This window comes from Vicugna pacos, chromosome 3, assembly GCF_048564905.1.
Source record: "Vicugna pacos chromosome 3, VicPac4, whole genome shotgun sequence".
Classification (NCBI taxonomy): Eukaryota; Metazoa; Chordata; class Mammalia; order Artiodactyla; family Camelidae; genus Vicugna; species Vicugna pacos.
The window spans coordinates 108594609-108620312 of record NC_132989.1 but is presented as its reverse complement, the minus strand read 5'-3'; the positions used below and the strand labels follow the sequence as shown (position 1 = coordinate 108620312).

The following is a 25704-nucleotide window of genomic DNA, read 5'->3' as shown; positions in this document are numbered from 1 at the left end:
AAAGGCCAACACAGGGAAATGCTAAGGAGGCAGAGCAGCTTCCTCCAGGGCTGTGAGAAAACCCAGGGACGGTCAGACTCTGAACCCAAGCACCACACTGCAATCCAGCACCGGTTCCCACTTTTTAGTCTCCAGAACCCAGACCTTTTGCTCCGGAGCCATTGAGGGTAACAATGGCTTTTATAATTAGTCCTTTGTACAGATGCTGGGTGAGCGATGGTGAGTTTTACAACAAAGTCACTAACAGACATCACACGTTAAGAGGGCTGCCTGTGAAAATGTTAATGCAGAGCCGCTCAGGCTAGAACCCACAAGTGCGCGCGCGCACACACACACACACAATTATAGTCTGCATATTGCTGATGGGTGGTCTGGGACTGGCTCAAACGTTGGACTGGGCAGCTTTCTGATTGGATGCTACTGAAGAAGTTCATCGAGACTGGCCGAAGTAAAACTGCACAGCAGGAGGGCTGCGGCGACAGAGCTGTGGCTATAGGCCACTCTGGGCACAGGGGCAAATGTCTACCCATCTTGGCAGATGGCACCCCGCAGGTGGGAAGTAAGCGAATGTGCCCTCCCCCACAACCATGGTACTCATCAGGGAGAGTGAAACTCTACTCATCAGAGAGTGAGTGTTCCCTCCCTGCAAATAACAACAGGCTTCTGGAACTAGGGGTCCATATATTTAAGGACAGAAATACAGGTGAGAAAATCCAGGATTTTAACACCATGAAAGAGACAGAAATGTCAGGCACTTTCCCGAAGATGACTCATACTCCATTTTTCTCTTTTGACGGTTATTAATTTTATGTCAGCTTAATTACCCCTAAGACTGAAAAAAAAAACTGATGGTAAAAATAAAATGTTCTAACATGCGTTTTTATTGCTCTGAAAACAGATTTAGCTAAGTGGCAGTCAGCCACATTATTATTCCGTTTCTTTTAAATGTAACTCAATTTAATATGAAAGACCGCCTTCACATTTAAAACACTTATTCCCTTAAAGGGCACTTTTAGCAACTGAATAGCCATCAGCTGAACACATTCAAGCGGAGGCTGAGGCAGAGATTAGCATATCAGACAGTCTTATTCTTTCTTTGGGGACTTCTGCTCTGGGGAACCTCAGCAAAAAAGTGCCTCATCAGGTTTCTCCAGGCAGACTGTAAAATATTGGCAGGTTCACGCTTGTGTGAAACTAGCACATGATATTCCACAGGTGACCAGTCAACTCCTGTAATTTCCCCCACTTCCATACTTGTGCACAAACCAGTTCACAATGCAGCTTAAAAAGATGCTGATTCTTGTGCCGATTTCCGTAAAGGTTCATATAAACAAAGTACAAGGCAAAGAAAAAGCTGCAACACTGTAGCACGGAAGCTTTTAAAGAAGAATTCTTTGACATAAATTCAAACAAAGGAAACCACCTCTCACCATTTCCCACTGCAACCTAATATTAAAAATGCTTTTTCCTATAAAAGATGAATTCCACACCAAAAATAACATTGCATTATCAACGCCTTATCCAAGCGGTTACAGCCTTCGTTCTTACAAAGTATTAGCAGTTCAAACGTGGACACGCAATTAAAATCAGCACTTACCCATTTGTTCAGAAACGAAACACTTCTGCTGCTCAGAGAGACGGCAAAAGCTGTTTTTCTCAGGTTTAAAAAACTCCTCTGCCAAATTTTACATTACTGCAATCATTGTGAGGTACATGAAACTTTTAAGCAGTGCAAATAAGAGAAAAATCCCTACCTTGGGTTTCTTTTCCCCCCTTCAGTTTTTGTCCACTGTAAATGGCTGCATCTTTAGCAGTCCGGGCCAGAAGCATCTGAGCTGACAGACACAAAAACGGGCTTTCTTTGGCTTGCTGGTGTTCCCGGTCTTTTATGTGGTGTCTTGGGCTCTGCTTCCCTAATTCATTCCTGATTCTACTGAAAGGAAGTCCAGCCTGGCGAGGCTGGCGGGATGGCAATTGCTGAAGATACTTCTGACTGCAGGAGCAAAGAAAGCACCTTACATGTGCCAGCAAAAGTGGGAAGCCATTTGAAATGTCCCAAGACGCTGAATTTTAAAAGATGACTAATATTAAAAAGAAAAAAAAACCACGCCAGGACAAAGCCAAGCAATTTCATTGTGACCCTGGAAAGTCCACCCTGAGAACACCACCCCCCTGCCTTAAACCCAGCTTCATTTACGGCTATTTATCCCGGTCTTTGCATAGCGCGCCTGAATAGTTGCCATAACAACTCAGTAAACAGGATTCGAGCGACCACTGAGGGGTTCAGGGCAATTGTTTCGTTTAGGGAGAAGAATGGTAGCTTTAATGCTTCCTCTACTGAAATTTCCTGAAAAGACAGAGCTGCCTTTTTTTTTTTTTATAGGTTGTGTGTATGTGCTGCTCTCAAAAGTCAAAGATGCTGGCAAGGAGTGCCCCAGTTATAGGAGAAGAGGCCACAGGAGTGGCAGTCAGACAGAAAGAATTATGAAACTAAGAAATACTGAATGCCAGGTGGGCATTTTCCAGTAAGGATGCAGAGGGAGTGGAATCATCCCAAGAGGCTGTAAGAGGAAGTGAATGAAAGGAGAAGCCAGAGTCTGGTATCCATATGGTTCCACAAAGTCCTCGCTCCCGGGTTGTTCTATGCTCTCTCCTCTGTTTTTTTCCCCACGGAGTCTCTTCTCTATAAAGCAGTTTCATTCAGATTTTATCCGTGCCACAGAAACGTCATTCTCAATCTTCACCCTATGGCCAGGCAATCAGAAACTACCCTGTTCTTAAAAAATATTACTGGAAAAAAATGTTCACAAGTATTGCCAACAGGTTATGAACATCTGGCAATTTGACACATCATGCCAGTAATTTATCAAAACTCACAGACTCTTAGGACACACGGACCCTTCACGGTAACTTTGGATTTTAATAATAATGGATCAGTATTGGTTCACTAATGATACCAAATGTACCACATAATGCAAGGTGTTAATAACAGGGGAACCTGTGTGTGTGTGTGTGTGTGTGTGTGTGTGTGTGTGTGTGTGTGTGTTGGAGGCGAGAGTGACACGAGAACTCTCTGCTGAAATTTTTTCTAAATTTTAAAGTATTCTAAAAAACTAAGTCTGTTAATATAAAAAAATTGACATAAAGCTGTTCATCCCATATCCATGTCAAAGACTAAAGGAAATTAAAAAAAAAAAGCAGCAACAGCTAGTTACAACAAATCGCTAAAGGTATCTGATTTAAAATTCAACTCAAAAAGGAAAAGGTCTGGTAACAGTCTTATAGATTTTCCTGTGATTCAGCTTAAATTGGGAGTTAAACTGTGAGGATGAAGTAGGCCTATTTTCTGCCCCAAACACATCGTGCAAGTATGGAGTATTTCATATAGTGAAGTGTGGCTGGTCCATGCCCATGTCACCTCCTTTAAGACCTACAACTGCTCCCCTAAGCAGGCACTGTCACTTCAAACACTTTAGGGAGTTGGAACTGATCCCAAGGCCACAGGACTGTTGAGTGACAAGAGGCTGGACAGACACCATGGAACACACCTTTGATCTATTTCCAACTCAGGCCATTGTTTTACTGGCCCTGCACCTGGGTGGCCGCGCAACAGCCCTCCCACACCAGCAGGACCCCAGCGTCTCAGGATGCGCCAGACTAGGGCACCCTGCACCCCATGTCTCAGCCGGCGTGGAGCAGAGCTGCCTGTGCCCTTGGCGTGGGGCACGAACGAATGACTTAGTTAACCACAGCTCCACAGGCAACCCTGAGAATGTGCAGAGGGCAGCAGGGGGCAGGTGGGGCAGTGGGAAATGCAGCTGTGGGAAATCAGCTGCAGAGAAAGCAGCAGGAAAAAAGAAAAAAAGAAACATGAATGAGATGAGCATAGTCAGTAATAAGGTGATACTCTACCAAACCCAGCTGCCCGCAGGAGACTGGAGATACTGCAGCTTAATGTGCTGATGTGTGATGGAAAATTTCCGAGATACAATTTTGCACAGGAGGCTGTTTACTAGAGCAGAGAAATGGATTCTTATTAAGAGTTTAAAAAATATTTGACACACTCTGAGTGAGTATCTGACATTTCACTTTAATCTCAAATGATGGGATGAAAACCAGCGAATGGAAGATGCAGAAATGCAGATTTCGTTTAGTATGATTAAGACCTTTCCCATAAATAGTAAAAGCTTAAAAAAAAAACACTCTGCCTTAAGGTGCAAGGAAAGAGTCAATTCTCTGTCCCTCAGGATTATTTAGGAAAAGGGAGGATGATCCGTGTCGTGTCTCATTTAAAGGGGATAAACAGACCACATTTCACCAATTCTTAATGCAAATACATTCCCCTCTCAATATGCCTGAAATCGGATGTGTCTGTGGCTCACTGACGTCCGAACAGCCACCATGACATAATTCCATACCTGGATGGACACGAATTTCATCACAGCTTTTCACTGTCTTTGAAAATCACAGGCACTATTGGAACTCCTCGCACTGCTTTAAATGTGGTCTAACTGCTTCTCTCTAGATTTGTCAGTGGAACAGAAAGTCATTTCACCCGCAGAAAGACCTGGAAGCAGAGTGCCAAGGTGTCACTGAGTTATCAGTGAAGCAAGTACTTGTGGTGGAAGAATGACAACCATTTCATACCTCTTGCAAAGCAAAAAGCAAGCGCCTGGTGACAGGACAGCATGGTGTTCTGGCTAAGCAGGCAGTGCTGCTTCACAGTGATACATAAATAACGGTGTCTTTACAACCAGAGAAGTCATCGATTCAACAAAATAGACGTCTGGACCCAATGATGTGTAATTCCAAAAAAGTTCAATTGAAATGCTAAAATCCAGTTTTTCAGCCTTTCAGTTTAAACCCTTGCTATCTGGTGGATTTGCACATCCAAACCTCCTTGCCCAATCATGGCAGGGAACACACACCTTAGGGGGACCCCATTTAGAGGTCTGAGTGTTGGAGTATGAAGCGCCTTGCCAGACTCGCATTGTTTATGAACAAGCCTCTGGTGCTGTGCTTGGCTGTGCCCAAAGGGCTCTGAACCCTACGGGGGCCGTGTCTGAGGGGGTCAGCTGGGAGAGGGAGACCAAGAGAAGTAACGCATCAACACAGAAAGACTGGATCATAGTAAGGACATCATCCTAATATTGACCTATTGGTGTATCCCGAGGGTAACTTCTCCAACTAGGCAAACTGAAGGTGATCCAGAAGCGAAAAACAGGCCAAAAGTAAAACAAACCAACTAGGATGGAACCTGTAGCAGAATTAAAGACAGCACTTAAGTCTCCATTTTTGGCAAAGTCAAGCACGCACACACCATAAACATCACAGTGTTCCTTGATGAGCAGTTCAATTTGACATTTACTGAGCACATGGGACAGCCTGGACGCTGAGCTACGCAGCAGGGCGCAAAGATGGAAGAGGCAGGCCCATCAAGGTTGTACTTGGCCAAGGTCAAGGTCACCCATGTTTGTGGAATTACTTTATTCAGAAAATGGGATCAGCGTAGAGAAACCAAAGCCTAAAGAGAAATGTAAAGGGTCACTGGGATCAAGTTCAGTAAGGCTCCTGAAAAATAAGGTGAAGAAAATGAGACGGGAAAAGATTCAGGAAGAACAAAACAGGACAAAAAATTCAAGGTAGGAAATACATTTCCTGCAGCTTCTGTAGGAGGTGGGCCTGGCCTCACGTTAGGGGCTGAGACCACAGACAACCAGTTCTCACACCCGGGAAGGGAAGGGTGTCCTGATATTTACCATCTGTTTCCTTTTTTAATTCTGTCCCGCACCTCCCTCAGGGTTTTTCTGAGGAATGTTAATGACCGACTTTTCTGACAAGAACGTATTTAAAACACCAGGCAGGGAGGGAAGGCAAGGATCCGGGCCACGGGACACCCTTGGGGAGAAATTCTAATGAGGTGAAGCAGGTTTTCTTTGATACAGGAATCTCCTGGGGTTGGTCTGGGCACTCCTGGCCAGCAACTACCACTGCCTGAGCAAATCACACTAGGACGAAGCCAAGGGGCCACACCACCAACTCAGCACGTCTGATAGAGAATTCTGCCCTTTGTAAACCGAGAACTCTAAGCTGAGGGGAGAAGTACATCCCTCCGTGGTACCTGAGGCAAAGCGCTGGCTCAGACTAGCCCCTTCCAAGAGCTATGCTTTTATTCCCTTCATAACTCAGCGCCAGGAGGATTTCTCAGCAATGCTAATGAAATGTCTTCTATGCAACACGCAAGATTAGTTACAAGTCATTCACAAAAGGAAAAAAAAACCCACATATGATTATAGTTGAACTGATCTAGCTGTTTCAGCATTTCAGTTACATCCACCAGCTTTTCAAAACATAAAAATCCCAAATAACAAAGCCCCGTAAGATTCCCACAAAAGGATTTCTAAATGCTTTGGGCCCAGGTGCCTATCCTGAGCTTCACACACTTGCCAAAGGAAAGGAGTCAGCCTGTGCTACATAAGCCTGGGGCCCATAGGGCTGCGTGGGCACGCTCGCCGGGCCACCATGGGAGCCCGGGATGTGCCGCGTAGGCTCCTAAAAGCACCGAACAGCTGCTCTGCTTTTTCTAAGGCCTTAGTTGTTCAGGCCACAGACTGTACAGCCATTGTTCCGATTCCTTTCTGGGCACAGAACTGCCAAAAGAAACCTCTAGAATCTGCCCAAATCCACGACCCATGTTCCTGAATGATGCACAAAATGCCTCCAGCTACTTGTATTCAATGCACCTTCTCAAGCTCCCATAATAAACATCTGATATGGGAAAGGTATGCAGTAAGGGGAGATGGCCTCACCCTTCCAGGCTGGAAATACACCTTCCCCATCCCTGGGCAAAGGCAAGCAAGACCTTCCCTGTGAAATTCCCAGAAGCATCTATCTCTGGACAAAAGAAAATTCGTAAGGAACTCCAAATGAGGGTTGTTTGCATACACTTCCTATACTATCACCAGTAACACTCCAGTGTTTTCAGTGGAACCAAATGAATGCTAAGTGAGTCATAATTTTCTATTTCCACAGCCTAATTAGCTCCTTCACACTTACTGTCACACCTACATCTTAGGCCTCAGACAAGTTGGTTCTCATGTCTGACTTGCCAGGTGTCTTTAAAGGCTACCGAGATGTTTTTTCAAAGTCTTCTATGGCCCATCTCATGGTGTTATTAGTGCCTGACACTGGTCAGGAGGTGGCAAGGGCTATGAGCCAAGAGAAATGGAACCTTGAGGTTGGGTCGGCTCATTTTTTAAAATGCCAACACCAAAGCAATTAGGCACAATCAAATCCCAGCAAGGAAAAATAAACATCAAAAAGAGGTAATTTCTTCAATGTTCTGTGTTTTCACATAGGCCTCACTTCAAAAGTGACGGCAATTTAAAGGGAAAATAAACTCAATGTCACCCAAGAAAGAAAAAATACACACGGAGGACTGAGTTTTTAAAATTAAAAATTCTATCCTTATAAATAAGCTCTGGCTTGGCAGGTGACACCCCCGCCCCCGCTATTTCATTGAATATAAGATGCCAACGGCTGTAAAACTGCACAATTATTACACCACTAAGAAGTGAGGAAAAGCTCCCAATTAAACTGTGGTTTGCCAAAAGCTGTAAGATGCATCTCAATGCCGAAGACCTTCAACTGGGGAAAAACATGCACATTAAGCAGCTCCTATGAGTGGGGACTCAAATTGCAGAGCCCATGTATTTATCTTGTCCATACCGCCCAGTGTGGTTTTATAAAGCACGGCAGGTGGATATAAACCAGCTGATGTGGGACATGGTATTGTTTTAACTGTTAATTTCCTACGTTATGTCAAAAAAAAAAACAAAACAAAACTATGTATTGTTAAGTTGCCTTTTTTGGTGACAACCTGAAACATTTTACTAAAAATCTGAAAAAAGGGAAAGATGAGTTACTATTGAAACTACAGAACTGATGCACATTAAGTCATCACAGATCTTCTGTAGTCTCAGCCATATGCCAAATTCTCACCTGCACACCTCAGAGCAAGGCAACCAACTGAACGGAAAATCCTCCACTCAATGCAGTTTTGCCTTCCAAGAAGACAGAATTCAAAATTGTGATTCTTACAAATAAACACCTTAAACTACAAATGAGGAATCGTTGTAATATTAAAGTCAAAGGGAATTGGTGAGCAAAACGAAAATAAGATCTAGCATCGGCAAAGGTTTCGACTGCAGCATCACCAAACATCACATGAGGTCAGGTTCCTTTATCTGAATCCTTATGAGGACGGCTTCCAGTTCTTCCACACCAGGGGCTCTTGATATTCCTACCTTGTGGGGACTTTTCTGCTCTTCATAGGGATTACTGAGAGCAGATGTTGGCCAAATCATGATAAAAAAACTAAAATTAACAGCACTTCAAGGCAAGCTGCCCATTTAGCATTAGATTCAGCAGCTACCTATATCTCACACTCCATTTTCTTTGTTGAGAAGAATAAATATTATAAAACATATAAAATCACATTGTTTCTGATCCGGATACGGCATTCAAGAGCTAGAACAAGAGCGTAGACACAAGAACTTGCGATGACAGGAGCCTTCTAATTGGTTACCATCAGCTCACCCAAGTCCTTAAAAGCCATTATTACCTCTTAAAATACAGACTCTTTGTCATGTTTAACAATAAAGCAAAAGAAAAGAAAATGAAAAAAAAATCAACCACAAGAAAAAGCACACCAACCATTTCTTCTAAAAAGGTAGATAGCACATTCTGGAGCCTGCCCAAGATTTCAAACCAATACTTAAAGAAAAAAAAAAAAAAAAAGCAAAGGTTTCACAATGTTTCCTTTTAAAATAGATTTTTCTAACATGGAATGGCGTCATTCAAAATCAGACAAGTAGGCTCAAAAGACAAAGGGATTCTTTCCCACTGAATGTTACACTATAATAATGTCATATACATTTCCAACCACCTATAATGCAAGGATTTTGGAGAAGCCAAATCTGTGAGCAACTAGCTCAGGAGACAGTGTCCCCAAAGACACAGCCTGAGTCTAGAACTGCAGTACATCTTACCTTCTGCATGTTTGGCTTGATACAGCGAACAAAGAAAGGATTAGAGGAGCTTAGCGTTGCCATCAAGGAATGAAGGGAGTCCTATTAGAAAGGAAAAAGTGTATGTTGATTTAGTCTCTTATGATGTCTTTAAATTTCTCGGCACCCTAAGCACTTATCAGAAATAAGCAAAAAGAAAACAACACAAATCTGAGGAATAATAGAGATTTTATTTTTAATCCTGTCATTCTAATATAAACTAAAGGTATCATCGTCACAGAAGCTATTTCACATACACAAAACTCACTTAATTCCTTGACACAGTACCCTTAAAAAAACAAAACTATTCTGTTAACCAGCAAAAAAAAAACAACAACCCTGGGATATTTCAGTGTTTAGTACAGAAAACCTGAGAAGCATCCATTCTCCCACCAGAGTTGTTGTTCTTCCTAATTATTTCCATCAAAATGACAGTTTATACCAGTACTTCACTGGTTTTTGAGCCACCATCTCTCACTCACCATCTTCAAACCACCAGGCAGCTTAATCTTCCACCATACTGCTGTCTCATTTGTTTTTTTTTTAACTTGTTTTTAATTGTGAAGAATTTTTAACATTTACCAAAGCAGACTGAGCATGTAATGAGGAGCCAGCATCAGCATCAGCCCCCGGCTAACCTCATTTCATCTGATCTCTGTCCCTGTACAGACCACGCCCTCTTTTTGCAGAAAAGCAAATCCCAGACGTAGTATTACTTCATCCCTCAATTTTTCAGTATGTATTATCAAAGTCTAAAGACTTTAAAGCACACATAGGTAACCACAATATCTTTCCTAAAAAGATTTAACATGAATTTCTCAGTATCAACATGAAAAGGTGCAACTATCCCGTTTCTTATTAAAATACTCCACCGTCTCAAATTTCACGATCTGTCAATGGCTGCTTCTTTGAAATCAGATTGCAAGTAAGGTCTAGGTAGTGCAGTGGGTTGATATGTCTTCTAAGTCTCTCTTGTTTTTGTTTTTTTGGGGGGCGAGTGGGTAATTAGGTTTATTTATTTACTTTTAGTGGAGGTACTGGGGATTGAACCCAGGGCCTCGTGAATGCTAAGCATGTGCTCTACCACTTAGCTAACCCCCCCCCCACTTTTAAGTCTCTCTTAATTCCCTGGTTTTCCCTCCATCTCCATCTTTCTCTTTTTTCCTTCTTACAGTTTTGTTGCTGAAGAAATGAGGTTGTCTTCAGTACTACACTGATTAGTTACTTCTCTGTTTAGGAAGCTTTAGGATCTCTCAGATGACAAAATGTCCTGGAATTCATGACCCTTCATATTCTGGGACCCATTTCAGTTCATACAAGGTGTCCCGTCAGCCGGCCCCCGTCTATTCAGGGACAGGACTCATGCTCCCGATTCAGGACTCCGCCTCCTGCCACTTTCCCATCTCCTTGCTTCCTGGTCCACTTCCAGTCCCAAACATCCACAAAACCTCCGAGGACAACTCCAGGCCACACTGACCCAGAAACAGACAACGCAACCCTCTACTGGATGATTAAGGGCCGAGGGTTTAGAGTCAGACAGACCTGGGTTCAATTCAAATCCTAGCTCCAGTCCTTAGAGGGACTGAGCAAGTCTGCATTTCTCTAAACCTCAGCTTCCTCATGTATAAAATGGGGACAATAATATATACTTCTAAGGTTATGGGAGAAGTGAAGGAGATAATGTATATAAAGTGATCAGCCCAGTGACTAGCTCATGGTGAGTGCATAGGAAATGGCAGCTGTTATCATACCCTGTCTGGGTCAAAGCTGCCCTTCCTACCACACGAGCCACCAGGTCAGCAGTGGTGGGGTGTGGGGCTGGTTCATCGCCAACCAGTCCAACAGACCTCACACAGAAGCCCCACCTCCAATGCAGCCAACATTGAGTAACTCAATGAAAGAGAGCCTCCCAGAGGGCAGATCAATAAGTGTCCACTGACACTCCTCCATTGCCCATTATGTTAGGATTTGGGGGTAGAACGGAACAAGTCAGTTAGTGAAGTCATTTTCATATGCTCTACCTCTAAACTTTCTAAAATGTTCACATATTTCAAATGCAAATAAGAATGGTCCTCATATTTTCCCTGAATTTTGGACATCCGGACAAGGTAACTGACACTGATCTGATTTAACCATGCACTTGGTTATGATACTGTAAACATACATGAGAAAAGTTTTAAAAATTCAGACACTGGAAGAAATACTTTATATTCACAAGTCTTTAAATACAAATCAGAGCAATTCCAAATGACCCAACAGTCCTTCTTGAGAATTACCATTTTATAAGCTTAAAATAAGTAGCTATGTATTTCTAACAAGACAAAAAAAAAAAGTACATCTTTTTACCTGTCTCAGAAATAAAAAGTATATTTTCCTTCTAAAGCACTGTCTGATTTAAAAGGAGAGGAAAAAAATTAAATATACACCTCCATAGACCTCACATAAACCCAATTTCTATTTTCAATTCTTAAAATCACAACAAAGATTGATTCCTCCAGGCCAGCAGCGCAGACTCACCTTGAACTGTGAGCTGACTGTGGGCCGTCGATGTTTGCTTCCACATTTCAAGGTATCCTGGTTATTGCGGCTTGAAACATGTTCAAATAGGTCGTAGATGAAGTCAAATCTGTGTGAGTGAGCAGAGAGGAGAGGGACCATGAGAGGCACACACCCAATTATCAGGTGCAGGATTACTGCAATTGCAACGCATTTCCCCACTGAAAACAATACACCAGGCCTGGAAGAGCTAAGACAGCTTCCAAAGATTTCAAACCAACCACTGCCAACGGGCTTTGGGCACAGAAAACAGATGGGACGGCCTTCGGGGCACTAGAGTTGCAGAAAGAAGAGGACCGGGAGAAAGGCGACCCCAGGTGACAAGCCACTAGGACCGCTGGGCTTCCCGGAGCTTCTGCAGCCTCGGCTTCTCGCCTGTAGAAGGCGGGTGTCTGTCTTGTGCATCTCAGTGTCGCCAGGATCCCACCAGGTAACAGATGGAAAGGTGCTAACTGTAGAGCGAGGCCAATCAGGCCCAAATTCCGCCTCCTCCATGTCCCAGTTGTGGAACTTAGGATGCTTGACCCTCTAGTCCTGTTTTTCATCTGGAAAATGGGGGCAATTTTAGGATTTATCCCGTAATCCTAGGGGGAGAAGGAAATGAAGAAATGCAGGCAAAAGGCTGAGCGTGATGCCCCGTACCTCCCACATGCTGATGTTACTTGCTCTTATTATTAAAAAGTTCTGTAAAACCTATTGCCACTGCTAACAGAATAAAAGGCTTCTCAAGAACGTCTTTCAGTCTTCTCTGCATAGAAGATGCTATGGGCTATAACACAGGGACTGTGGTGGCTTTGCTGGGGCCAGGAAAGGCGGGGAGACCGCCTGGCATGCCCATCCTCCAGGCGGCGATGCCTCCCGTCACCTCTCATCCCGCCCGGCCCGTTCTCATTTTCCTTCTCCCTCTTTGATGTTCTCTGCACTCTGAGCACTTGGGAGAAAAGCTGTGGTTCCACTTAAACTGTCACAGACGTCAAAGGGGGAAGGGAGCAGGGCCAGGGAACAGCCCAAGCCTCTCTGTCTGCAAAGAGAAACCTGGGGATGTTGTGAACAATGTTCTTCACCTCAGTTTCACAACCAACGGACATGATGACCGAGGCAGCCGGTGTAACGCTATCTCACTGGTCTCCAGGCTGTCTTCACGACAGCAAAATGCTTCCATTCAACCTCAAGACACCGGTTTGACTTAAATGTACCACTTTCATCTGCTTTGAGAATAACATGTGGTGTTTTAAAAACAGCGCCATCTTAACAGGTCTGAAAACTCATCTGAAGAATAAACGTAGCTGACAAAGTTGTAAATAGGGAATTCTCAGGTAGGAGAGTTATTTAAGACAAGCTGGAAGATGGAGCATGCCCAGTCCATGGTTCTAAGCTGAAACTTCAGATGGGTTCCCTTTGCCCCAGGTCACAGCTCTCCAAGTGACAGGGTGGCCACCTGGTACTTCCATTTCTGAAAGTATTACAGTTTTTTAATAACTATTAAAAATTTGTGATCGATTCATGCTGGATCTGAAACAAGTATTGAAAACTGTAAGGCGAGGACTGTTTCCCCCTCTTTCTTGCTCACAAAACTTCCTAAAACTAAAAAGCCTCCTGGTTTAAAACATACAAATAGCTAAACTAATCATTGTAAGTTTCTGCATGCTTTCCCTAATTATCCATTTAATAGTGTGGATTTTCAATTCACGAACAAATAAACGTGTAATTTATAATTTTAGCTGAATCAGTACTTGTTTAACTCCCTCAACAGCTCTCACAAACACTACAGACACATGGGTGCTACAAACCCAAGACTGAGATCAGTTTGAAACCTAGCTCTAAGCTTGCACTGAAGAAAGTAGGTGATACTGGTTAAGATCTCAGGTTCTTGAGTCAAACAGACCAGATCAAAACTAGCTGAGGGATCTTGGCCAAGTCACTTAACTGCTCTAAGTCTTCATTTTCTCACCTGTGTAATGGGATTAATACAAGTATTTAACTCATGGATTTGCCGTTCCTCATAAAATAGTAGTCACTACCACTAGTATCAGCTTTTATCTCTCAGGTCATTTTATTGATGAAATATTGCCTGAGGAAGAAGATAATGAACCCAGCTGCTTCCATATTAATTTTTTTCCTACATTCGTGAATTAAAAGCATTTGCACAAATATTAGTTTGACATCTCCAGGAGGAGACTGACGTACCGGCTCTCTCTCAGCAAGTTGAGAAGATCATCCCTGAAGGTATCTCTGTTCTTCTCCAAGATGCCCCGCACATCATACTGAACCTGGTTTTGGAAAATAAATGAGAGAAGGCAGAACTGATAAAAAAAAAAAAAAGCATTTCAGACAATGAGCAACTCCTTTAAAAGGCAGGACCATGAAAAGGCATTAGTTCAGCATTTTTATGATTGACTTCTGAAATTACTATTTCTCTAAATATCAAATGGGCAAATATTAGCAAGGATCTTGATTACGAAGTTACCTCTCCAGCGTAGTGTTTCACTCCAAAATTGTTGACTGCAACTCTGGGCTTCACGTAAAAGTGGTTATTCTAATAAAAAACAAATACAGGGGAGGATACAGCTTAGCTGTAGAGTTCATGTCTAGTATGCACAAGGGGGTTCAATCCCCAGTACCTCCATTAAAAATAAGTAATTAAATAAAAACCTAATTATCTGCCCCCCCAACAAAATGAACAACAATAGCAAAAAAAACCCCAACAAATACAAATGCCTAATTTCACTCACAGATGATTTCCATTGATTTCCAGAGAAAATTAACTATCACTGACAGTGAAAACAATTTCAAAACCTGCTGAGTTTCAGAGGTTGAGGACACATCCTGCGATGCACTTCATCAAGACCATGTAACTCTGGTCTGTTGTCAGTACACTAGGCTAAAAATGTCAAATTTTATACTCAAACTAAACTTGGGCATATTCTGAGAAGTGGCCCCAAATCTATGCCTTTGGCTCATTTGAATTTAGCTCTATCAATTGGTGAAGCGCTTTCGTCTGAGGAAAAAAATTCAATGTGGGAGGCAGAGTGGGGCCAGAAGCACTGAAATAAGTGCACATCATCTTAGACCGCAGATCTGCCGCTCAGACACCATGAGGAAAGGGCAGGTTTTGACATACAGCATGTTGGGTGTGTAACTTCTCCAATAAGGTGCCATCCGTGGCTTGAGGAAAATGGCTTTCTTCATTGATAAGAGCTAGGAGACCAAGTTTCTGGAAGAGAGGAAAAAGGTTAAATGTGAATTAAACGTTGAATGTCTGCCTCTAAATAATTTCACAACTCCTTTCCTTTCTACTATCTATCAAAGAATTTCTTGGATTGAAAAATTCATAGTGATACACCATAAAAGAATTCAATTAATTCCATATTAAAAAAACTGAACACACTGCAACCTGGTGGACAAAAGTTTTACAACTGGCCAATCTATTCTTGGTACTGCAAAGCTCTTGATGCTACGCGAAGCCACCATTGACTCTTAAAATACTGGCTTCAATGAGACAATGGGGTTTGAAGCAGCCAAGTATTTAAATTCATCCTTGCACATTCACATTTATGTTTCCAAATGGTCCATTGTGTTCTAAACATTCACATCTTTGATGTGCGTGTTCGTACAAGCTATTTTGTTCCCATAAACATGAATCAGCCCAGCTGGACACCCCTGGGACTGTTAACAATTCTCCAACAGTGTATTACCTTCTCAATCAAGTCCAGGCATTCTCCATTGTCAATCCAGTCAATATCTTCCCACACTAAGCCTTCTCTGTAGAAAGATTTAAAAAAGGCCAAATTGCAGTAAAATATAGCTTTAAAATTATCCAATTTAGTGGTTGGTTAAAAAAAATTAATTTTTTTAATGGAGGTGCTGGGGATTGAACCCAAAACCTCGTGCATGCTAACATGCTCCCTACCACTGAGCTATACCCACCCCTCTAAAAAATTTTTGGAAATGCAATTCGGTAAGTACTTACCTGTTATATTCCAGTTGTTCTAAAGAAAAAATATGCTTGTTGAAATATTCCTGAAGTTTCTCATTTGCATAGTTTATATTGAACTGCTCAAAGTGATTAACCTAAGTGGGGAAACCATCCAACAAATATCGTTAGTACCCTCATTATTTCATCTAAAGGTCAAGAAAAGGCGTCAAAAAATCTGCAGAGAAAAATATCAATATTTATTTAAAGAGATTTGTTTAAGATTCCCCCACTCTTCAGAAGCATACCTCAAAGTTTTCGAATCCGAAGATGTCGAGGATGCCGATAGACTTGAAGTCATCCTTGCCCTTGATCCTACTGTTGATCTTCTTGATCACCCACTCGAAGCAGCGGGCGTAAAGAGCCATGGCCAAGGAGTCTCTGCTGTCCACCGCCTGCGGGGAGTGGACCCCAGGTCACGGCTCCCAGATGGCCACTCTCAGCCCAGGCGGGAAGCCCAGCCCTGCCCCGCCCGCCCGGGAGACACGCCTGCTTGACAGCCGCGCGCCCGATGTTCAGTCAATCAACGCCATCCAGGAAAACCCAGCTGTCTCAAGAAAGGGTGACCTGGAGCTTGCTTACTGACCTCTCAGCAGGGTTCATCAAGAGTCCCTCTAAGTGTCAGGCTTTCAAATTCAGCTTTACATCTTGAGTTACAAGAAAGAATCTGAACCACTATACACAGCTACAAATTCTATCAGGTTGAAAACAGTAATTAAGACCTGACCCTGCTCCTTATCTTCCTCTCATAGACTACTTTGTACACATGGAAGTTTTCTTCAGGGTATGGTTAGCAATTTTACTTATCCAGCCAAGAAACACTAGATGGGCTAGCACATATAACCGGCTCAAGGCAGCAGTAGAGGCAAAAATAAGAAAAACAACACACTGTAGCGTTGCTTTCATTCAGAATAATTACCAAATAGCTAATTCTTATTTAATCCTTACTCTGCATCCATCATTAAGTACTTAGTACATTTTTTTTCCGAAATTGTAATTGGGTAATAAAAGTAAGTAACTCTTCAGTTAGAGTGCAAAATGAAAGCACCTTATTTTAAAGATGGGAGAGCAAGAACGCCCATTCTTTTTATCATCATCCTTATAAGAATCCAATGAATTAGGCATGCTAATTATCCTTCTCTTACAGAGGAGGAAACTGAGATACAGTAAATAAATTTCCCAAGAAATATGCATACAGTAAGTGGAAGGGTCAGGACTCAGACTCAGGGGAATCTCCATCAGATCCAACCCTCTTACAGACTCTGCTCCATCGTCCCTAAGAAGACCACAGAACAGCTCTGTCTGTTCCCCTCAATGTGCATGTCTTCTTTATTTTCACCATGAACCACTCATCCGAATGGTTCACTGTAGTTACTTATTCGAATCAAAGCCCCAGATCGGCAGATTCAGGAGTGTTTTTAATAGTCACTCTGAGGGCCACACACGTGCGCACCTGCTGAACGTTGAGAGGCGTCAGGATCTCCTCCCCGCGGAGGAACATAGATCTCTGGGTCAAGGCATCCGTGAGCTGTGCCGGGTCCAGCCCAAGTAACTCTGCAGACCTGCCCAAGGCTGGGAAGGAAGGACAAAGCTGAAGTGAACACACAGCCGTGGGACCCCGAACGGGTGCAAAGCCAACTTCACATAGCGACACGGTCAAGCAGAGGAAATTCCGAAGTCCTGCAGGCAGGATTTCCAGGACATATTCTCTACTGGTAGGTTATTCACTCCCCTAACGAGTCTTAGAGAATCTGGTGCTGGGACCAAATACGGTCCAGAGACCCCAAAGCAGGGTCCCCAGGACCCTGTCAGAAGTCTGCAGAGTCATAACTACTTTCAATAGTAAGACTAAGATGCTATCTGCATTTTGACTCTCATTCCCTCACCATATACTGAAGTTTCCCAGGGGCTATATGATGTGAGGTAGCTCAACACATCGAAGGCAGAAGCAGCAGAACCCAGCTGCTCAGTTACAGCAGACATTTTAAAAATTCACAAAAATGAAAGACAATGTCACTCTTCTCACTGATTTTTTGATTATGTTTTGAAAGACAGTCTTTTAAATAAATAATGACATTTTAATATAGGCAATGGGTTTATTATGATTATTTTAAAGTGAATTTGTTTTTTTTAACTACCTCAGTTTTAATGTCTACTGCAGTAACCATCAACAGATATGACCCACAGGAACAAAAGCTCTGTGATCTTAAGATTCAGAGGCGCTATGGCCAAATGTCCCAGAACTTCTGGTGTCAGCCCCAGGCTCCTCGAGGGCCACCCTGACCTTCAGCTCATCCAGTTCCCAGCCTCCACACCCTCATCCATTGCTTCCATCAGAAACACTTAAAAAATAAATCACTCCAGGAAAATGACAACTGACACTGTTCTGTGGATATTAACTCAACCTTGACGATCCATCTCTGGGGCACTCTACAGATGAGAAGTCACTCGTGTTGAGAGGTGAGCTGTAACCCAAGGAGACAGCTTGTGGCAGAGACAGGCTACAAACCAATTAATCTAGCTTGGAAGCTAACAGACTTAACCCTTCCCCTACGCTGGCATTCACTAACCATGAATGACTATGGCAGCACTACACATCTGACTCTCAACGTTTATCCTCCAATTCTCATCACTCGTTATCTCCTCTTATTCGGCCCATTTTCCTTCTCAGTGAAAATGAAGACACAGCCCCCATCCCACTCAGTAATCACTTGTCATGATGCTCTGACCCTTCACGAGCTGACAGTTCACATCAGATACAGAGTTCTGGAGCTGTTATTCCAGGGGTCAAAAAATTCTCCTGTTAAAGGCCAGACAATAAACATTTTAGATCTAGGAGGCAAACATTTAGATCCTAGGAGGCAAAAGCCAAGGAAGTAAAGGAGGGAGGGAGGCGTAATCTCACCCGTTTTGAAGGAAACTTGAGCCCCACCGGCAGTGATGAATTCTATGTTCCCAAGGTGTAATATACCAGCAAGCAACCGCAGAACTTCCCGGACCTCCTCCTTGCTAAACTGCATTACCTCCATCGCCGTCTGGAAGAAAATAAGTACTTGATTTTTAATTTTTTTTCATACTAAAGGAAATGAAAAATGCTCATTACTCAATACAGTTATAAAGAATTACTCTAAAGGCAAGAATGCAAGAAACAGATGCGTGCCCACTCACTTCTGAGTGACAAAGACCTCACACAGGTACACAAAAGAGCGGAATATTAAGAAAGAACTGCAGAATACTGAGCGAGAACCCAATCAATGTAATAATAAATACCTGCCTTATGTACAAGACTCCTCCTCATGCCGCAGAAGAATGACCTCAGAGTCACAGTAATGATGGTGACAAAGAAATACTGTTTCTACATGTATCGAAATGTAATGGAACATTTATGATTTCCTTACACGTAAAGAATGGGGAGGGACATGTCCTGAGATTTTTTCCATGTAAACTCTGGGGACTTGTCCTCATGGTTAAACGCAGCAGGGACTCCAGTAGGAGGAATGAAACTCCCCATCAGGGGCTGTACAGATAGGAGAGGCTTCTGCTCCTTTTATGAGAGAGGACCACGGAGCATCTGAATGGATCTGCATCTGTCTCCCCTAGGTGGTCATCACATCTCTGCTTTCCATTTCTCCAAAGGATTTCTGAGGTCTTATTTTAGTCTCTGGATACAAAATGAAAGGTAACGTAATGCTTATTTGGGGAAAATTAAAATCAACAGGCACCTACAGCAAGTATCTAAACTGAAGCCAGGCATCTTGCGAATCAGATCCTGTATGATTTCATTTACAGGAAATTCTAGAAAAGACAAGTCTACACTCTAGTGACTCAAGGCAGATCTGTGGTTTCCCAGGGCTGGGGTGGTGGCTGGGAGTGTCTACGAAGAGGGGCAAGAAACTTTTAGGGTATGTAACTGTCCTTTAGTTTGACTATGGTTGTGGGTACATGGGTGTGCAAATTCAAAATTCACTTTATATACTTTATATGGGAGCATTTTATTATATGGACATTATAACTCAATCAAGTTGGCTGCAAGAAATAAAAAGACCATGAATTATTTCATCAAGGGAGAGAAGACTATCATTTCATGGGTACAAACGGAAATGCAAAGAATAAGAACTATTAGTCGAGTGCTTATCAATTTAAAAACACACTACACACACACACACACACACACACAACTGAGGATGGAATTGCTGGCGATACTGATGAAGATAACCTACAAAGAGATCTGGGACCCATCACACTACAAGGACCACAGGAGCCAGGGAAGGAGGAAGCCTCACAGAACTCTGAGGCACAGAAACTGCAAAAAGGAAACAACTGCAGGTTTTAAAATGTGAAAAGTTTAATTTCTTTACAAGGGGAAAAAAAAAAACAGTAAAGCCAGAAACAAAGGGCAAAAACAATAGACAGGGAAGCAGAATTAAAAAATGGCAAGGCAAGGGGCCATGGCTATATTAAGAGACATTTGAGTGACAAAAACAAAGTAGGCACTTCTTGTGAGAGGAAACGCAAACCCAGAGAGAAATGTTTTCCTTCCTGGAAATCAAACATGCGCAAATTAAAGAAAATGAGATACCTTCTATCAAGCTAGCAAAAATTTTCTGAATGATAAACCTAAAATGGGTGAAACTGGGGTATTTATGCTCTGGTCACTGGTACTATAAATTAGTGTAATCTTTCTGGAAAACAAGACTGTGGGGCAGCAGTGTGCCAGGCCACCCAGGTACATAACCTTACAGCCTACAGAGAGGCTAAGTAACTTTCTCAGCGTTAACACAACCAAGATTCAAAGTCAGGCCCGACGAACCCAAAGTCTGGGAACTTATTACCCACCTACCTCTGTGACTTTCTAAGGACACAGACACACACACACACAAAACCAATCTTCTACACAATCTCCCTTAACTTCTATGCTGGAAACTTGTTTCAAGGAAGAGCTCAAAGGGCCACAGAGTTTTGTAAAATATTCACTCCAGTGTTATCTTAACACTTTCAGAGAAAAAATTCTTGCTATCCTATAGACAAGTCAAATATAGTAAATCAACTTGTTAGAATAGTGTGTAGTTTTTAAAGGAAATTACGAACATCATATAGAAACGACTGCATTTCTGACAGCTTTAAGTAAAAAATTATATTTTTGTAACTCATTTTTCAGGAAAATCAGGCCGGGAAGAAAATTTACAGAACTGAATAGAGCTGCAATGTTAGTGCCGAGAGGCCAATGAACACTACATTCTGTCACGTCTTTTAATGTTGTTGACATATTTCTGCTACAACAGATGAGACTATTACTGGGAGAATGGATAAATAAATTGTTGTCTATTCAATGGAATTCTACTCTCCATAAAAATAAATGTGTGTTATGTGCGGTTTGTATGAAAGGAAGCTAGACGCAGGAGAATAGATTTTGTATGATTTCATTTACAGGAAATTCTAGAAAAGACAAATCTACACTGTAGGGGCTGAAGGCAGATCAGTGGTTTCCCAAGGGTAGGGGTAGGGGGCTGGGCTTGTCTAGGAAGGGGGACAAGAAACTTTCAGGGTGTGTAACCGTCCTTTAGTTTGACTATGGTTGTGGGTACATGGGTGTGTAAATTCAAAATTCACTTTATATACTTTATAGGACAGCATCTTATTATATGGACATTATAACTCAATCAAGTTGGCTACAAGAAATAAAAAGACCATGAATTATTTCATTAAGGGACAGAAGGCTATCATTTCATGGGTACAGACGGAAATGCTGCAAAGAATAAGAACTATTAGTCAAGTGCTTATCAATTTTAAAAAGCTTATGGGAAAAAAAGTACTCAAATTTTTTTATTCTAGAAGCAAAGAAATATGGCTAAGAAGTACAGAATATTTATTACGCTCAAGACTTTTAAAACAGGGTGAAGGACCAAACCAGACAACAGCAAAATAATTACAAAGCACCTGTGCTGTACAAAATTTAGTCTTTTCCCTTTCTATAATTAAAGTTTTCCTTACGTATTCCAAGACTGGTTCAACACTAATTTATAAAAATTTTGTAAGCTCATCTGAGAATGACCACAGAAACGAACATCTTCACTGTTTCAGTCACCGACCTAGACTTTACAGTAAAGAAATGAGATCTTCAACAAGTAAGTTCACAGGAGCAGAAAATTTCAAACTGTCAAGTGAAAAAGATCAAAAGATGCTCCGTGAAAAAATTCTTGGGTAAATTCTGAAAACACAATGACTACATGTGGAGATGTGAAAGCCAATGAATAAAATGTGCTTACTATATACAAATAGCATGACTTCTTTATGCAAATTCATGATTTCTTCACTCTCAAGTTTACCCCTAAGTGAACTAGTTAATTAGTTAGGACTGGGGTGGTAAGTACATTATGAATCACACCATGGGGTAATTTAACGGCTGCAACCAATTTATCACCAGTGTGGGCACTAAAACTGCTACCAGGAGCCTCCATTCACTGTCTTCTGTCCTATTTACAGTCTTTTTAGTAGCAATCTCCACCGCTTTGGCAAGAGTAGCCACTTTAAGCCTCTTTATAATTATCTTATTTTTTTCAACAATACGGCTCAAGACTTAAAAGACTCTGGGAAATTCTCAGCATAGTTCAGAGGGGCTAAGCAGCACTTGGTGATAGCACTTTAGTTACAAAACTGGCACAGAGTCACACAGAACATTTTCAATCAAGTCTTTATTCAGCACATAAAACCAGTGCAAGCGTGTGCGTAGGGGGTGGGGGAAGAGGACAAACAGGTGATACAGGTGATACACTCCCCACCAGGGAGGATGGAAGGAAGTCAAGCTTGTCACACTAGAAACAAACCGAGACGAGGGGCAAATTTAAGGTACAAAAGGGACCACATTTCAAATGCCAGAAATCTTTCATTTCAATTTAAAAATAAAAGCTAGCAATCACTGAAACTCAGGCCAAGCTCCCAGCATTTCCCTATAGCTAACAGAAAAAGCAAACAATTCTGAATTGAAAAACTAAGTACCAAGAGGGAAGCAGGGGAAGCCACGGAGTCCCCTCCCCAGCCTCTCCCAGGACGAGGAAACCCTTGCTGGCCAGGGCGTCCTGGTGGCCAGTGAGCTAAGCATTCTGGGTCTGCAGTGACCCTATGACTTGGATAATTAGAAGTCTGTCACCAGAAATAGCCACCTCCTATCACAAAGCATCGTGCATGGAGAAAGCTTGTGTAGTGAGAGAAGTCAAAGACACCAAAATAAAATCGAGAGAGAAAATTGAAAATATTTCAACATTTCATAAAATCCAGTTTGCAGGGCTAAATCCCATGCCACCTAGAACAGGCGCACAGCCAAAGCAGCTGTCCGCAGCAGGCTTTCTGTTAACAGGTTGAAGGAAGGAGAGGTGGCGGAGAAACGCCTCTACATTATGAATGCCAGGATGCGACATCTTTAAAAGGAAGGCCGAGGGGAAGATGATCATGGTATTACAGCTAATCTCGTTTTAATTTCATTCTCAATTTAAGGGTATATACATGAGATGCGAGGAAATGATGTGTGACATATATCCATTTAAAAATATACTTTGCAGAAAGAGAAAGAAAAATACCATACAATATCACCTATATGTAGAATCTAAAAAAAGAAAAAAAGACAAACGAATGTATTTACAAAACAGAAACAGACACACAGACATAGAAAACAAACTTATGGTTACCAGGCGGGGAAGAGGGTGGGAAGGGATACACTGGGAGTTTAAGAATTGCAGATACAGCTACTATACATAACATAGATAAACAACAAGTTTATACTGTATAGCACAGGGAGCTATATTCAATATCTTGTAGTAACTTATGGTGAAAAAGAATATGAAAATGAGTATGTGTATGTTTATGTATGGCTGAAGCATTGTGCTATACACCAGAAACTGACACAACATTGTAAATTGACTATACTGCAATAAAAATTATATATATATACTTCGATTCCATTCCACAAGGCATCCTTATGAACAATCTTAGAAGAGTCGATAGGGATATGGGACAGAGTTGTCAACACCAACCAGGGAAGACAAATCTGGGTTGCACTGAAAGCAGACACTGCCTGCCTTCTGATTAGAGTCTGGGATTTGGAGTTAGACAGTGTTTAGATCTCCAGGTGCTGTGTGTGGCTATGCTGGTTACCAACCTCTCTGAGTCACAGAACACAGACAACCCTAGCTTCTAACCTCACAGGGTTGTTAGAAGCAGAGAGATGGCAAGTCCGCATGGTAAGCACTCAGTCAGCGTTAGCTACATTTACGATGAGTCAACTCTAGACCCGCTGGTTCCAACTGTGGAAGTAACGACTCTGGTAATAACTGAGACCACGCTGACGACATCTACCAGGTGGGGCTGTTAATAACGCTCACTGAGCAGGCTTCCTAAATGCAGTCACCTCATAACAAAGTTCCCGTGATGTTCAAGAACTGCAGGAGACCACTCGGGTCCATACCTCACAGTCTTAGGATGACAACTGTGCAACCGGAACTGGTTCCTATGAGAACAGGATGAGATCCTAGCAGTCACCTCGTCTAACTTTGACAGATTTGTTTTTAACCGTAAAACCAGTTATTCAAAAAGAATTTTAACTGTAAGCCTCAAAACAAAGAATCTGCTTGCTCCTGTACCAAGGTCGTGATTTTTGTTTTGTTTTTCTGAACGCCAACCAACCGTCCCTCCTGAATGTCAGATGTCCACCCATCTTCTAGAGAGAGGTTTCCCTTCCAGTCTGGAACTGTCTTTATCATGACTTCAAACAAGAAGAAAGTATCTGCTCTTGCACAGAGGTACAAATGTGCTCATTTCCTTTTTTATTAATTTTTTTTGAAACAGAAAATGAAAGCTGTCACTTTTGGGGGGGTAGTTTCATTCTTTTTTCCCCTAAAACAACTTTATTGTGGTATCATTTCTTTAAACAATTTTTTTGTGGTATAATTTCTGTACGGTAAACTATACATATTTCAGACATACAATCAGATGAATTTTGACAGGTGTATACACCTATGAAACCATGACCACAAACAGGACACCTAACAATTCCATCCCTTGGGGTGGTCTCTCTTAATAAAGGAAGACAGGAAAGTAACTTACAATGACTTCCCTGAAGGATTCCTGGTCATTGATTGTCTTGTCTCCAACACATCCAGATTGATTCAAGTAGTGGTAGTTTTCTGGCACAGATAAATAAAATTCTTCTACAAAAGGAAAAAGAAAAACGTAACATCAGTACTTGACTGGCCAAGACAGAATTCAAAAGAGTTTATTTTTGAAAGTTGCAAAGTGAAAAGTACAAAAATAATTCTGGGCTCCTAACAGCCCACCGTTCAGATAAAGTTCTGTGTTAAACAACGTCTAGGGAGAAAATAGAATCTAATTAATTAGATGGGATGGAAGGAAACATTTACTGAAAAAAGGAATTGCTGAGGGTCCTGTTTTGATTGTCTTCATTAAAAACTCAGATGTTTAGAAATTAGCTTTATCTGGGTGTGGTTTAAAAGTAATACATTACACAATTTTCACAAGTATCCCTTAAACAGAAAAGAACTAAGATTTTGAAAGAAACAAAAAAATTCAGGATTTCTCTACTGACGATTTTCTCTCTACCTTATCTGGCTCTAAAATGAACTTGACATCTTTTGGTTCTTCTGATACATTTCCTGTCAATTGGTGGAGCATCAACAAAGTCCAAACAGAGGTCTTCTCGTCCATAGATGGTCTTTAAAGGGAAAATGAGTTGCTTCGCTAGCAAGTACGTCTCTGCTGCTGTCCCATCCACTCACCTCTCTCTGCGTGTTCTAGCCCTGCCAGCAGCGCGTAGAATATGTGATAATTCCTCTCCCCCGGATTTTGCCTTACTACTCGGTTCTATGAAGACAAATCAGATTTCTGTTCAGAGAAGTTTCCTCTGTTGAATGGACACAAACCAGTAATTGCTGAAAACTGTTACTGTGAAAGACAATGTGAATTCCATCACATTTACTTACTTTTTCTAATAAATCTTCATGTGAAAAGCAATGGCAAGTCAAGGAGTAAAACAAGGATGCGGGACACTCCATTGGTCTTCAGTTTTGCATTCTTTGTTACCCAAATAATTACAGTTCC

At 41.9% G+C, this 25704-nt stretch overlaps 1 protein-coding gene across 1 annotated transcript in view; it reads right to left on the bottom strand.

The window, feature by feature from the left end:
* The window catches only part of MYO10 (myosin X), a 193381-nt gene that overhangs the window by 60545 nt on the left and 107132 nt on the right, over positions 1-25704 (bottom strand). The window contains exons 7-19 of the mRNA XM_072958828.1: positions 25587-25600; positions 25383-25467; positions 24694-24797; positions 18503-18632; positions 17051-17169; positions 15846-15992; positions 15595-15695; positions 15320-15386; positions 14746-14838; positions 14092-14160; positions 13812-13894; positions 11586-11694; positions 9051-9131 (exon numbers count right to left, since the gene is read on the bottom strand). Coding sequence (XP_072814929.1) covers positions 9051-9131; positions 11586-11694; positions 13812-13894; positions 14092-14160; positions 14746-14838; positions 15320-15386; positions 15595-15695; positions 15846-15992; positions 17051-17169; positions 18503-18632; positions 24694-24797; positions 25383-25467; positions 25587-25600 — 1202 coding nt within the window. The remainder of the gene's footprint in view (positions 1-9050; positions 9132-11585; positions 11695-13811; positions 13895-14091; positions 14161-14745; positions 14839-15319; positions 15387-15594; positions 15696-15845; positions 15993-17050; positions 17170-18502; positions 18633-24693; positions 24798-25382; positions 25468-25586; positions 25601-25704) is intronic.